At 36.0% G+C, this 14,971-nt stretch overlaps 1 protein-coding gene across 9 annotated transcripts in view; it reads right to left on the bottom strand.

Moving 5' to 3' along the window:
* LOC131690418 (neurogenic protein mastermind) overlaps positions 1-14,971 on the bottom strand; it is a 337,622-nt gene that overhangs the window by 111,930 nt on the left and 210,721 nt on the right. For all 9 annotated transcript variants that reach the window (XM_058976156.1, XM_058976157.1, XM_058976160.1 and 6 more), the window contains exon 3: positions 9,183-10,772. In XM_058976156.1, the coding sequence (XP_058832139.1) occupies positions 9,183-10,772 (1,590 nt within the window). The remainder of the gene's footprint in view (positions 1-9,182; positions 10,773-14,971) is intronic.

The raw sequence follows: 14,971 nt of genomic DNA, 5'->3' as shown, positions 1-14,971 counted from the left end.
CGATTGTATGTTCGTTGTTGTCTACCATCGTGAAGGACTTGGGCGTTTGTATGTTATAGTGTTCGATTGTTCGGCTGTGGACGTTTGTATGTCGCGTGTGTTAGCGTGTCACTTCGCATGCATAAATTCGATTTTAAAACCGGGATTCCATTCGCATTTTCACGTCTGTTCTTGGATGATCGTGCGGACCGTGAATCTAATACTTAATTTTCAGTGTATGGTTCAGATGCTAGAAGAGTTTTCTATCACTAGAGTTCCCGGTCATGTTGCCATGGAACGTGTTATTTAGTGGACTTGAGCGTCATTTTTTCCTGATTAGTCCAACTGAAGACATGGACCTAGGCTGCTAGGGACGAAAGGAAGAACTTCCGGACGTAACCAATTCATGATCGAGCGAAACTGGAAAATTTGAAAGAGTTCCAGAATCCGTTGTAGAATTTAATTGTATTAAATCTCAGAACTAACTCTTTTAACCTACAGCGGTAATAATATGATCCCGAAAAAGATTAAAATTCTAAAATGTATAATTCGGATCATTTTGAGATACCTCCCATAGGAGACATATTGAGTTGAACCAAATGTGTACATCGAGCACTATATTTTTCATAACGGAAATTAATCGGGTAAATTGTGCTTCGACCTAGATAGAAGAACTTGGCGGCTGCTAGACACTGAATTTAAAAATGCCACCCAACTTGGGAGAACGGCTTAAACAGCTCGTCGAGACGGATATGCAATTATGCAGGTGGAATATTTCTCAAAACCATGAAATAGGTTTCCACTGTCATGATTTAGTTCACAAATTGCGCAATTTTGTAAATGGTCCCAATATTTTGACGTGAATAATTTTACGGGACATTTCAACTGATCTGTTGCACAAAATTCAGAATATTATTCATGAATCCAATTTTAATACATGAACTGGTTCATGATTCATAGTGAAAATGGTTACGATCCTATCTTTGTCCTCGTAAAACAGTTCAAAACCCATGATACCGACAATCGATTTCACCCAGTTTAGTCCACTTCATATATTATACTTCGTAAACTGGTTTATGATTCATAGTATATTTGTCATGATTCACCATTTTGTTCTCGTGAAATAGTTTACAAAATCATGAAATATGTTTCATTTTAATGCAATTGTTTTTAAAATATACAATTTCGGGCAGGGTCTTAATATTTTCACGTGAATTAATTCACAAAACTAAGCATATTATCCATGGATCCATGTTTTGTCGTAGTCTGGTTCATGATTCACAGTATACGAACTATCCTGCATGCTCGTGAATGAATTCAAAAAATTAGAAGATATTCTAATCATTTTCATTAACACGCAACTGAAAATGCATAGTGTTGAAATTTTCACGTGAACTATTTGACAAAATTTGTGAATGTAATTCATGGATTTATATCTGTTCCGTGAACTGGTTTATGGAATATAATATAGCAGTGCCCAACTGTAAGCGACCAGTAATATGTTCGAGCAGCAGATACAGGGTCCGCCATCTGGATGTATTTTTTTTTTCAACATTGAACAACTCCGCCATTTTCAGCCAAACAAACAAGTTTTTTTGAAGGATATTTAAGCAATTTTTTATAAACCAGAACACAACGTCGATTAAATGACCACCCCTGTTTGATACACAAAAAGAAGCTTTTTTGTGGGCATTTTGCATGACATTGGACAGCAGTTCGGGCTTAGTTTAGTAGTTAGCAGTTTCAGCTCATATATTAGCTTTGAGTTCGTCAAGGTTCTTAGGTTTGCTAGAAAAAAACGAGGAGGCCATTCCAAATAACCATTTTTGAGACAACGCGTCCTGGGAATCCGTTCTGCAAGAACTTGATTGTAGCGCGGCTGCGGTGTGGCAAGGTGCCCGTCTTGTTGAAAAGAGAAGTTTTTCACACCTTTTTTCTGCATTTGTGAACAGACAAAGTGCGCCAAAATCCAATGGCAGCGTGCGCCATCGATGGTCTTTCCCTCTTCGAAAAAATAAGGACCGATTATTGTTTTGGAGCACACGCCGGCGCTACGATTCCAGCGCGTTCTTTTGGTGTAAATCGACTCATAGCTAAAATGGCACTAAATGACGTTTCAAAATTGTGTGTATCTATCAAAATCGGCTGGAAAATGGCGGAGGTGTTCAATGCTGAAATAGGTTACATCCAGATGGCGCACCCTGTATAGGAAAGCTATTAGGTTATTGAACATCGTTATACATTTTTTTTCTGTTTACACTACAACTTGGGACTTATGTCATTGTATTCGACCTCTTGGCAATGAAGTTTTCTGCCTGTGCTAATCTTCTAAACGTTATCAAAACACAGTTGTATACGTGGTGTAGCTGTGCGTAGATCACTTCCTCGCGATTAAGTTTCATTTTCACTATTACTAGTTTTTCCACATCCTGGGCTGAAATTCTAATACCAGTCAATTGTCAAAGTCAATTGAAATTGTGTTATCCCGTAGTAAGGGAACTTTTATTTCCAAAAGATGACCCACCTCACTGTGCAGCTTAAGGCAACGATATGATATTGTTTGAAACTACCTGTTTGGCATTCTACAGCGAAACTGATTTTAACTTTTGTTCTGCACGAGATGAGAAGATAGACTGATCTTTATACAATTGATAAGGTCCAGTGTGATGTCCGGAAAGAAAACAAAAATTGCGCTGAATGACGAGCCAAAAAAAGCTGTGTTCGTGAATTAGTTTAAAATTAAAGCAATGCGAAACATTGATTCTAGTTTCCGTTGCGAAAGATGATCTTCAGTTTTGACAGACTTCAAAACCGATTTGTAGTGTACAAGACAATTGTAGGGCTAGTGCTACGATTCTTCTGACTACTGACTCCTTCCTGACCGGCTGAAACATGCGACTGGCGAGACCAGCGCTTTAGCATCTGAGCTGCCAGACTAGGTGTAAAAATGTTCACAAAATCATAAGAAACGATCGGTAACATTTTCATGTTCTGATAGTGCGCTCGAAAATAGCATATCACGATTATGCGAATAGAAATCACGAAAATCATGGTAAAACTGTGAATATCATAAACATGACGCGTGTCAAATTCGATAGTAAACTCGAGAATGAAATATTACGATAACGCACAAAAAATTATGAAAATTGAGAAAAAGACGTATATTCAATTATTTGTCACTTCCTCGAAGCTTTTGGTTCCAACGTAGGTTGCCGAAGTCGTCAAAGAGGGTTCAATTGGACGCTAGTAAATCGGAATTACAAATACCAGCAATTTAGAAAATATTTTAATTTTTGCGTAATTTAGAAAGCGAAGTGATACCAGTTTATATGGTAATTCTATGTCTGACCGCACTGTTCAATCCGTAACTCCGGAACCAGGACTCTGATTCTAATAAAATCCAGTAGCTGCTTATGGTGCTGTTATACCTTTGATTTAAATATAATATTGTTGAAATCGGCCCAGCCATGCTTGAGAAAAATGAGTGAGATTATTTGGCACATACACACATACATACATACATATACACTAATACATCCAGGTATTTCCGATCTCAACGAACTGAGTGGAATGGTATCAGAGGCTGTCTATATGAGAAAGGCAAAAAAGGATAAATCCACAAAGTTCCAAAAAGACGATCTCAGCAGAAACAAGTTTTTCACAGTTACACGAAAAATCAACGTGCATGTTTAAAGATTTTTGGCATCAAAAATACGAAATCGATTTCGTCACTCCCACCCGTTTAAAAAAAATGTTCTGGCACATATTTCATATGTGACGTGACAATTTAGTTTATATTCCCGGAACCATATACCCAATAAGTACGAAATCTCATGACAGTCTATGGGGATAATAATTGGCCCAACCATCTCCGAGAAACTGATATGAGTTTCGTAATTTTATGGTGTTTAATGTGGCCAACGAGAGTTACTGTGGTTGTTCCCGTGACATGTTTAGTTTTTGTCGATCCTTGTTCATAATTTGGGAAGCCGACAGTCAAACGATGTTCATGATTGCAGGAGCTTATTTGCGATTTTTGTGATTTGTGACCAAGTTTCCACGATATTTTATTCAGACGAATTACGCGCCAAATCGTATTCAGAGTTGGCAGTACCCTCTCAGATTTTAATGAAACTTTTTGTACATGAAGACTTTGTCACAAAAAGGCATTTTGCACTTTTTGTTTTTCCAAAACTGATCTAGACTGTCTTTTGAAAAGGGCCAAACTTTTTTTACCAATATTTTTCAAATGGCTATAGTCTAAAAATGGCAAATCCTACAAAAAATGTTGTAGGAGTGATTTTCTCAAAATTAGTCCAATTTTCGAATAAAAATATTGAAAAAATTATTCATTGACTCCTACACTGAAAAAAATCGATTTTAAAAATTTAGAGTTGATTTACAGAAAAACCCATTTTTGATTTGGATGAAATTTTGTTCCAAGACAGATAATTATGTTCCCTACCTACCGTCAAAAATTCAAATTGGTCACTTTTAAGGAAAAAAAGTTATTTGAAAAAAACTTTTCCTTGTCCAAACTGAATTTTTTTCTTCAGTGTATTTTTATCGAAAACTAAACCAATGAAAGTCATAATCATCTCAGAAACCAATAAAACTTATTTTGTGAGAAGATATTGTCTAATTTAGCAACTAAGCATATTTTTATTAGGGGGTTCACTACTTTTTCATTTTTCATGAAATCGAATTTTTTATTACTTTATCTGAAAGTACAACTCCTTGAGAATGTTTTCCCAAATTTTTATGAAGATCCGAGAAATAGATCGAAAATTCCAACATTCCAAACGCGCTTCATCTACCAAGAGCAGTGGTAATTTGAAATTTTAAACTCGATTTTCTCGAAATGTCGTTTTACTAAACATGGTTTTCCGTGATCACGATTGCCGAAAAACTACTCAATCAATTTTCTTAATTTTTTTTAAATTGATCATAAATTATTTTTCTCGTACTTCAACGATTCCTTTTTTATTCATAAATTTTTGTTTCATGGATAAGAATTTTTAATACAATTTTTAGGCTTAACACAGCGATTTTTTACTAAAAACGTTGTCGAATGCGGGAAAAAATTATTATTTATTCAACTAATCGTTAAGGTACGAGGAATACTAAAGGAATATACTAATGGAATTTTTTGAGTTTTGGGATTTTAGATGATCTATTGATCTCCGTGATCAATCAAGAATCCCATTGAAAAGAGTTAATATCGTTAAACAAATATTCCATTATTACTTTTTTATTTTCTTTTTTCCACCGCAACATTATGTATTGAATTTAACATAATTGTTTATAATTTTTATATATAACATTTGTCTTAAAACTATCTTCATGCATGCTATTTTGTATTATTTCTATACAAGAAAAAAAAATTGGTTCATCTTCTGAATTAGAATACCTTTTCGTCTCTACTTTGCCCCCAGGAATAGCACAAAACTGTGGATTTTTTGAGTTCCAGATATTGTTTTGGCGTTATTATACAGCTCTTAGAGTTCTTCTGACATTTTGTTGTACTGTTCAGTGAATATGTAGCAGAAAATTAATTTTGTGATATTTTTATCAGTTTGTTCAACTGCCCAGTTATATAACTCTCGGGGACTTGTTGAGTTGCTTAATTCATACTTTGACTGGAATCTACACAAGCCCTCAAAGTTTTTTCTTATTTTTGTATTGTGCTGCTGCTCCAACAGACATAAAATTTTTTTTAGAAAAGTTTGTCAATTGTTTCATAAAATTTATCAGTGTTGAGAGTAACAAATGAACTGCAGTTTTCAAGTCTTCCAGTCTCCTCGTCTTCCAGTATTACAGTCTTCATTCAAGTATGTTATGAATATATACAGCTGGGAAAATGGATTATGAGATGATTATGACTTTCATTGGTTTAGTTTTCGATAAAAATACACTGAAAAAAATATTCAGCTTGAACAAGGAAATTTTTTTTTCAAATAACTTTTTTTCCTTGAAAGTGCCCAACTTGAAATTTTGACGGTAAATAGGGAACATAATTACCTATGTTGGAACAAAATTTTATCCAAATCAATAATGTTTTTTTTTGTAAATCGACTTTAAATTTTGAAAATCGATTTTTTTCAGTTTTTAGTCAATGAATAATTTTTTCGATATTTTTATTCAAAAATTTTACTAATTTTGTGAAAACCACTCCTACAACATTTTTTTGTAGTATTTATCATTTTTAGACTACAGCCATTTGAAAAAAAAAAATTGTGACAAATTTCTCATGTACAGAAAGTTTCATTAAAATCTGGGAGGGTGCTGCCAACATTTCATAATTTCAGGACCTTATTCACGATTTTGATATATTAATCACTAACAATGTTATTAATATAAATGATTTCAGGATCTTAGTCACGATTTTCGTAATTTCGAATTACGTAATCGTGATATTTTTATCACAAGTAGAATGGTTTATGTTAATGAATTCAGGATCTTCGTCACGATTTTTTATATTCTAATTCGGAGTAATGTGATTTATAATCTTGATTTCATGATCTTAGTCACGATTTTTTATACATTTGTCCCGAGTAGCGTGATTTATGTTCGTGATTTTAGGATGTTAGTCACGATTTTCGTAATTTATTTGCACGTATTATTGATATTTTATTCTAGAGCTTACTTTCAAATTTGACACGTGGGAATATGTGACTCATGTTCATGACATCAGTAGTTTTATTATGATATTTGTAATTTCTTTTCGCCTTAGCACGATCTGTCATTTTTGGTTAATATCTGTTTTTTCACTCGGAGAAGCGTGACAATATTAACAGAAACTTGAAAGTGTGACTTATTCACGGTATCTTATTCTGTAAACTATATCAAAAACATGACATGTGGCTCTATAATGTATTTTTGGTGCTCAGTTCAGTTTTCTTTTTCTGTCCCGACATCACACTGAACCATATCAAATGAATAACGATATTCTACGTCGTAATAGTTTTTATATCTACTGCTCGTGCCTCTTACTGGCCGCTAACAGCTGGACATATCTGCCATTTCATGGAATAGTGCATGTAACAAACATGATTCTACGAATATTACTTGTGAAATTGTTTACGTGAAAATTTCATGACCATTTTACCTGAAAAAATTAACCTGAATAGTGGTCGCAGTGGCAAAGTTTCCGCTAACAAAAAAAAATGTTTTCTTGAAATTGAAAATGAGCAGGGATATCTTCTAAATATCACAATGTCGCAAGATAGATTGTAAGTCATGTACTAGTAATCATGAACTAGTTAACGAATCCATGAATAGTAAGTATTTCATGATTTTATGGATTATTTCACGTGCACTAATGGTAAGTCGTGGCTATTATCGCAGGAATCATGAACCAGTTTACGAATACATGAATAATATTTGATGATTTTGTGAACCATTTTTTGAGCACGGACATTGGATCGTGACTAATATAGTTGGATCATGAATTAGTTCACGAGGATTGAATGGATTTATGAATATAATTCGAGTTTCGTGAAATAGTTCACTAAAAATATCCACAACATTTTGATTTTGTGAACTAATGTTCCTGAATCTAATAAAATAATAATGTTCAAAAATGAATAATGTTCATAAAGTTGTGTACTAGTTCACGTTCAGAAAATTTGGTAATGGCATGGCGGAAACCGTAACTAAAGTTCAGAGAACAAAAACAAATAACTAACTGTTTGCGTAACGTAAAGATGTGATTATTCCAGAATTAGGGGACAAGCATAGCGTAGTTGGTAAATCCATTGCCTTGTACGTAGCTCACCTGGGTTCGAATCCCAACCCCGCACATGGGGTTAGAGATTTTTTTAAAGAGATCTTTCTAACCCGAAGAGGCGAATGATCTTAAGGTTAGAACCTATAATCGAAATAAAAAAAATCTAAAGAAAATATTCAAGAATTCATGGCACTTCATTCATGATATTGGAAACAATTTTTTTCATTCATCACAAACATTTTTCGATACTGATTCAGTAGTAGAAAATAACGGTTGAGTTGAGCTAATCAAGAATTTTGTACATAATATGAGTTATCTTTCGGCTGGACAATTTAAGTTCCATATTTAATCGAATAGAGGACGCCATCACTGACTTATCAAAACAGAGAGGTGAAAAGTGGAACTAATCTTTTCTAGCTAAGAGATGACTCATATTATGTACTTAAATTCATCTGAACACACTGATTAGCTTAACCAAACCGTTAATTCGTAAATGAAAAACTGACTCAAACATCACTTCGTTAAAATTGTAATAACTGCCCCTACTGAATTTGAAGATATTTGAAGTCATTTATTGTACGAGATAAACTGCTTTTTATGGTTGGAGTGGTTTTAGAGTGGTCAAAAATCAAAGTTACAAAACATGTATCAAATTCTGGTTGAGCTAGAACGATACTTTCTTCTGAAATGTTCTGGAGCAATCAATTGTGAACAACTTTGCTGAAGATGCTAAGTTTATATCTCAAACTATTATGATTTTAGAGGGATTTCCATAACATAACTTAGTTTTGTAGCACATTATTTAAATATCTCATGACAGTTGTACTCCAAGTATTTAATCAGGGGCAAGCTTTGCTAAAAGAAGTTTTAACTCGTCTGGTTCAAAAGTTATACATGATTTTAACTGAAAAATGCGCTTTTTACAAACATTATTATCTCAAAAACGGGACAATCGAAAACGGATTTTTTCAATTGCAAGGCTGTAATTTTGTTTACAGCGTTAATAAAAAAAATATGTTTTATGCCAATTTGTGATGTCATGCCAAGATTTTAAAAGACACTTAATAAAGTAAATTACCGGATATTTATATTTTTTTAGTATTAGTACATGTACGAAAAGGCAATTCCATTTAACGAAATCAACAAAAGATAAATTCTGTAAACATGTTAAACTTTTGTTAGTCACAATCGTTTAATCTTAATATGAATTTTCTTGAAATAATAATTTGATAATGATTTATGTTTTTCTTCATTTAATTTTACAATATCAAACAATACACAGTGGGAAAAAATGTCAATCACATGTAAACTTAGTATCGCTTGTATATTTCCGTTGTATATGATGTGTGCTTTTTATAACAGCTAATTTTCAACAGGAAATTTACAGGATTCCTTGGAACTATGTAGTCTTGATTCGGCTAAGCGACCCACGTTATCCGATTCCCCTCCCACTTATCACAAAAATACCACTCACCTGTATTCCATGTCCTCCCGGGCCATGCTGGCTTATGTGCAACTGCTGCGTCTGCTTCATCTGCAACATGGTCGCATTCGGCGGACCACCTCCACCACCCCGGGGAGGAACACCGCTGTTCCCGGCATTACCGTTCCCGCCGGAATTATTTCCAGCACCACCTGGATTCCCTCCACCGTTACCAGCACCTCCCGCTCCACCTCCACCAGAACCCGGTCCCGGCCCGGGGCCTCTCGGCGGGATATAACCCGGTCCGTGAGGGCTACCGTGATTGGGTATACCACCGGCTCCGCCGCCAGCAGCACCACCACCGGCGCCACCAGCCGGGGATCCATATGGCGAGTATTGTTGCTGATTTGGCTTGTTGAATCCGCCGGGACCAGGGCCCATTTTTGGACCCATCTGTGGTGGCATCCGGCCCAGCTGGGGCTTGAGATCAAATTCATTCTGCGGGGAGTAGAGTTCCTGTTTGATCAGGTCCGCTCCGGGGAAAGGTGGAACGTTACCTTTGTGGAATTGATTGCCTACAGGGTTACCGCCCGGGCCAGTGGCCGGATTGTTCATAAAGTCCTGATTGGCGAACTGGTTGAACTCGGAGTACGGTGGACGCTGTGGGTTCGGTTGGGGACCTCGGGGGAATCCCATCCCCATGGCATTTTTGTGCTGGTGCTGTTCAGCCATGTGTTTGAGTGTTTGAGCCGCCGGTGACAGTTCAGACATTGGGCCGTTTTGTGGGTTTCCATAGGGACCTCGTTTCGGTCCGAGACCATCGCTGAATGCGTTGGGGAATTGTTGTGTTACGGGGCTACCCCGCTTGATGCCCATATTGTCCAGCATACCAGGGCTGGGGTGCTCTTGCTTGATACAAGTTTCTTGCTTCACCTCGATCTGCTGTTGCTGCTGAGCGTGAAGCATCTGCGGGGGAGGTTGTTGCTGCTGCTGATGGTGCTGGTGCTGCTGTTGCTGTGAGGGGTGAGGTTGGGGCTGCTGGGTCGGTGGCTTCTCCTCAAAGTCCAGGAAGTCGGAATGGAAGTCGGACAGGTCCGAAATGAGATCTTTGAAGGTGTCACTGTCGTCGTTGGTATCGTCCCCGATGAGGTCGGACAGTCCCGGGAAGTGACCGTTGGCTGCGGCATCCTTCTCGAGGGCCGCCGACAGATCAGCAAATTCATTCTCCGGCTCCTGCTTGAAGTCCACAATGTGGCCAAGGTCATGCAGGTGTGGGGATGGCGCTGGATTACTTCCATTGTTTCCGCCGCCGACGCCAGTGGATTGACCGCCGACACCACCACCATTTCCGCCTCCACCGTTCCCTCCGGGTCCGCCCTGGCCCTGCTGTTGCTGCTGCTGGGCCGGGCTGGGACCCTCGCTCTTGACGGACGCATTGGTCAGTGCTTTGACCGTCACGTTCGTACTGATCTGCTGCGGCTGGGAGTTGGCCGCCGACGTCGTAAACTCGAGCTGTTGGACGATCTCCACCGAGAATTTGGTCAGATTCTCGGAACCGTTGTGCTGGAGCTTGACCGGTGGTTCGTACGAGTCGGAGGCGGAATCGACGTCGTCTGCTGGTCTTTTCAGGAATTTTTGTTGCTGCAAAAAAATGGAAATGGAAAGAAAAAGAACAACATTAGTGATGGTGTATTCACAGGGACTTAAGAGCGGTCGAATCGATTCCGAAGAAGTGTGATCACCCGACAATGATGCGGTTCAATGTGCGGATACTAAGTGAAACGGTAAGTTTAAACCAATGCAATGGGATGTTGACCGGGGGTTTTTATTTTTTTCCTCGGGAATCGAGCACGCGCATGCATGAAGAGAAATCATTTATTTATTGCTATTGGAATTCGAGATTGCTTGGCGAAGCTTCCCGTGTCGACCAGAATGGAAACTAAAATGTACCGGTCAAAGCTACGCAGCCCGATCGCGTAATGGACAACTTATGTACCCTGTGCAGCTCTATACAGTTGATTACCTACAGTGTCAGCTGCAGTTATGAAAACAATAACGAAACTTTTGAAGAGAATCTCGAAAACAGTATAGAAACAGCATCATCGACGAAAAATCCGTTTAAAAAGTAGGCGACCAATAAGTAACCAACCCAACCGAGCATGTCCCAATACGGCCAGCCGTTGATGTGCGCAGTACCGGCAATAATCAGCGAATTAATCTCTCGCTCACCGACTGACTAGGAATGGATGGTATTGCGCGCTGATGCTGTTTTTGTCGGTGTAACTTGCACACACGCACATTTTGAGCGATCAGCTCCGCAACTTGGCCGGTGCCGTCGCCACCATTTCCATGCCGATGCACACTACCGTTCTACGCATAATTGTCCCATGTATATAGGGAATCCCATAGAACATGGGACAAATATGCTCATAGCGGCAGCAGTTCCTTATCGAGGATCGCAAATCGCCGCAATGCCAAAGCGCCACACGTAAACAAATATAGTAAGCGATGCGCGAACAACTGAGACTATGCGAGCCCCGATCAAGACCGATTGACCAGCCGACCGAGCGACCGACCGACTTCGGCAGGCAGTGAGAACAGTTCGCTTAGACGAAGCGAAATTACTGCACTTATTTATGGGGTACCTTCCTACTATTGACTACACATGGGTAGAGAGGTATTTACAGAAGGGAGAGGAAAATGGAAATAAGTAATGTTTATGTGCGGAGGCGAATGGAGTTCGATGATGGGTTGCTTTGTTTTTTTTGCTGTGCCTCATCGATCTCAGTTGGGAGAAGAAATTGTGCGCCAATGAATACTGAAATGTGACCTGCCGGTTTCGAGGTACGCTCCTGACTATGGGGAGACAATAATCATTTGGTTTCATTCGGTTTCTGTAGGTTTTTGTCATTTTATTATTGGCGTTGCAGCTGACAGTTTTTGTTGCAAAATGCAGTTTTTTGTCAAAGTTTTGTGGTCAGTTATCAACGGTAAAAAGGTAAAATTTGGGTCTATAGTATCCATAGATTAAGGACATCAAAAGCTGTTTTTTTCTGATGATATGCATTCTGAATACACCTAAAAGTACGATTCGATATATATTTTTATAGGTGTTAAGTATAACGAAAAAGTGACTTCGGCGAAATTGTAGAGATTGCGGTAGCAAACAACTTTCCTGAAGGCGGCAGTTAATTTTTTTTACTCGGCATGTGCATTGACTTTAAGGTGCCTTAGTATTTGAGTTACGATATCTCTTGAGAGTCTTAAAATTAAGGGGCCGGCTTGGAAATAGGTACTTTTAAGTACAAGAAATAATTTCATAATAGCAATAGCTGAGTACATTGGGCAGGAGCATTGATGCCATTGTTGTTTCAAATAAACTGGAATATTTTTAAATAAACAATGAAGCTATGCTTACGAAGATGTGATTTATCCACTCAATCCCATCGGTTATTATCTTTAGCAGTTAAGCGCTTTAGGCTCAGACCACAACATGTGCCTATAAAGGTTCTCTAGAAATGAATTGAACAACAAAATCGAAATGGTAACAACACAAACTCGTAGCTCACAAAATGACACGAAAAATTAAAAAAAACTCCATCACCGACCTCGAGAAGCAGGATGATAACATGGCTGAATAGTGGATGTTAAAACCTGGACTGGCTATTAAACATTCTTTTAGATAGTTACAATCGTTAGTTACTAGTTCTGCATATTTTTTAATATTTTAAAATTTGTGACAAATAGTGGCAAATTGAAAAAAAATGGGACAAATTGTGACAAACTTTGACAAATCGCGACAAACTGTGACAAATTGTGACAAATTGTGCGAAACTGTGACAAATTGTGTTAAAGTGTGACAAGTTGTGACAAATTCTAACAAATTCTAACGAATTGCGACAAATTGTTACAAGTTGTGACAAATTGTTACAAAGTGTGACGAATTGTGACAAATTGTAGCCAATTGTGACAAATTGTGACAAACTGAGACAAACTGTGATACATTGTAACGCATTGGGACTAATTGTAACAAATTGTGACACATTGTGACAAATTCTAACAAATTCTAACAAATTGCGACAAATTGTGAGAAGTTGTGACAAATTGTGAAAAACTGTGACAAACTTTGACAAATCGCGATAAACTGTGACAAATTGTGACAAATTGTGATAAATTGTGACATATTGTGACAAATTGTGATAAATTGCAACAAATTGTGAGAAACTGTGACAAATTGTGACAGTGTGACAAATTGTGACAAATTTTAACAAATTCTAACGAATTGCGACAAATTGTTACAAGTTGTGACAACGTGTGACGAATTGTGACAAATTGTAGCCAATTGTGACAAACTGAGACAAACTGTGATACATTGTAACGCATTGGGACTAATTGTAACAAATTGTGACACATTGTGACAAATTCTAACAAATTCTAACAAATTGCGACAAATTGTGAGAAGTTGTGACAAATTGTGAAAAACTGTGACAAACTTTGACAAATCGCGATAAACTGTGACAAATTGTGATAAAGTGTGACATATTGTGACAATTTGTGACAAATTGTGAGAAACCGTGACAAAGTGTGACAAATTATAGCCAATTGTGACAAACTGTGATACAGTGTGACGCATTGGGACTAATTGTGACAAATTGTGACACATTGTGACAAATTCAAACAGATTCTAACAAATTGCGACAAATTGTGAGAAGTTGTGATAAATTGTGACAAGTTGTGACAAATTTCCACAAATTGTGAAAAATTGTTACAAATTGTGACAAACTGAGACAAATTGTAGCCAAATTGTGACAAATGCTAACAAATTCTAACAAATTGTGACAAATAGTGACAAATTGCGACGAATTATGACAAATAGATAAAATGACAAATTCACAAATTGAAATTTGAATATTTAAAATAGAATCTTGGAAAATGTATACCTGGAAAATGGAATCTTACAAAATGGAATCATGGAAAATGGAATCTTGGAAAATGAAATTCTGAAAAATGAAATCTTGTAAAATGGAATCTTAGGAAATAAAACCTTGGAAAATTGAATCTTAAACAATAGGAAATCTTGAAAAATGGGATATACAAAATGGGAAATGGAACATGGTATCTTGGAAAATGGGAAAGTAAAGCGAAAAATGGAAAACGAACAATTGAAAACGGAAAAATGAAAATTGAAAAATTGAAAAATTGGAAAAATAGAAAAATTGAAAAACTGAAAAAATGAAAAATTGAAAAATTAAAATATTGAAAAATCGAAAAATTGAAACATTGAAAAATTCAAAAATTCAAAAATCGAAAATTTAAAACATTGAAAATATAAAAAATTGAAAAATTGAAAAATTCATAAATTGAAAAATTGAAGGATTGAAAAATTGAAAAATTAAAAGATTGAAAAAATGAAAAATTGAAGAATTGAAAAATTTAAGGATTGAAATTTAAGGATTGAAAAAATAAAAGATTGAAAAATTGAAAAATCGAAAAACTGAAGAATTCAAACATTGAAAGATTGAAAAATTGAAAAATTAAAAATTAAAAAATTAAAAAATTAAAAAATTAATAAATTAAAAAATTAAAAAATTAAAAAATTAAAAAATTAAAAAATTAAAAAATTAAAAAATTAAAAAATTAAAAAATTAAAAAATTAAAAAATTAAAAAATTAAAAAATTAAAAAATTAAAAAATTAAAAAATTAAAAAATTAAAAAATTAAAAAATTAAAAAATTAAAAAATTAAAAAATTAAAAAATTAAAAAATTAAAAAATTAAAAAATTAAAAAATTAAAAAATTAAAAAATTAAAAAATTAAAAAATTAAAAATTTAAAAATTAA

This window comes from Topomyia yanbarensis, chromosome 3, assembly GCF_030247195.1.
Source record: "Topomyia yanbarensis strain Yona2022 chromosome 3, ASM3024719v1, whole genome shotgun sequence".
NCBI classification, from domain to species: domain Eukaryota; kingdom Metazoa; phylum Arthropoda; class Insecta; order Diptera; family Culicidae; genus Topomyia; species Topomyia yanbarensis.
Note: the sequence above shows the minus strand (reverse complement) of the source record. Positions and strands in the feature narration are given on the sequence as shown.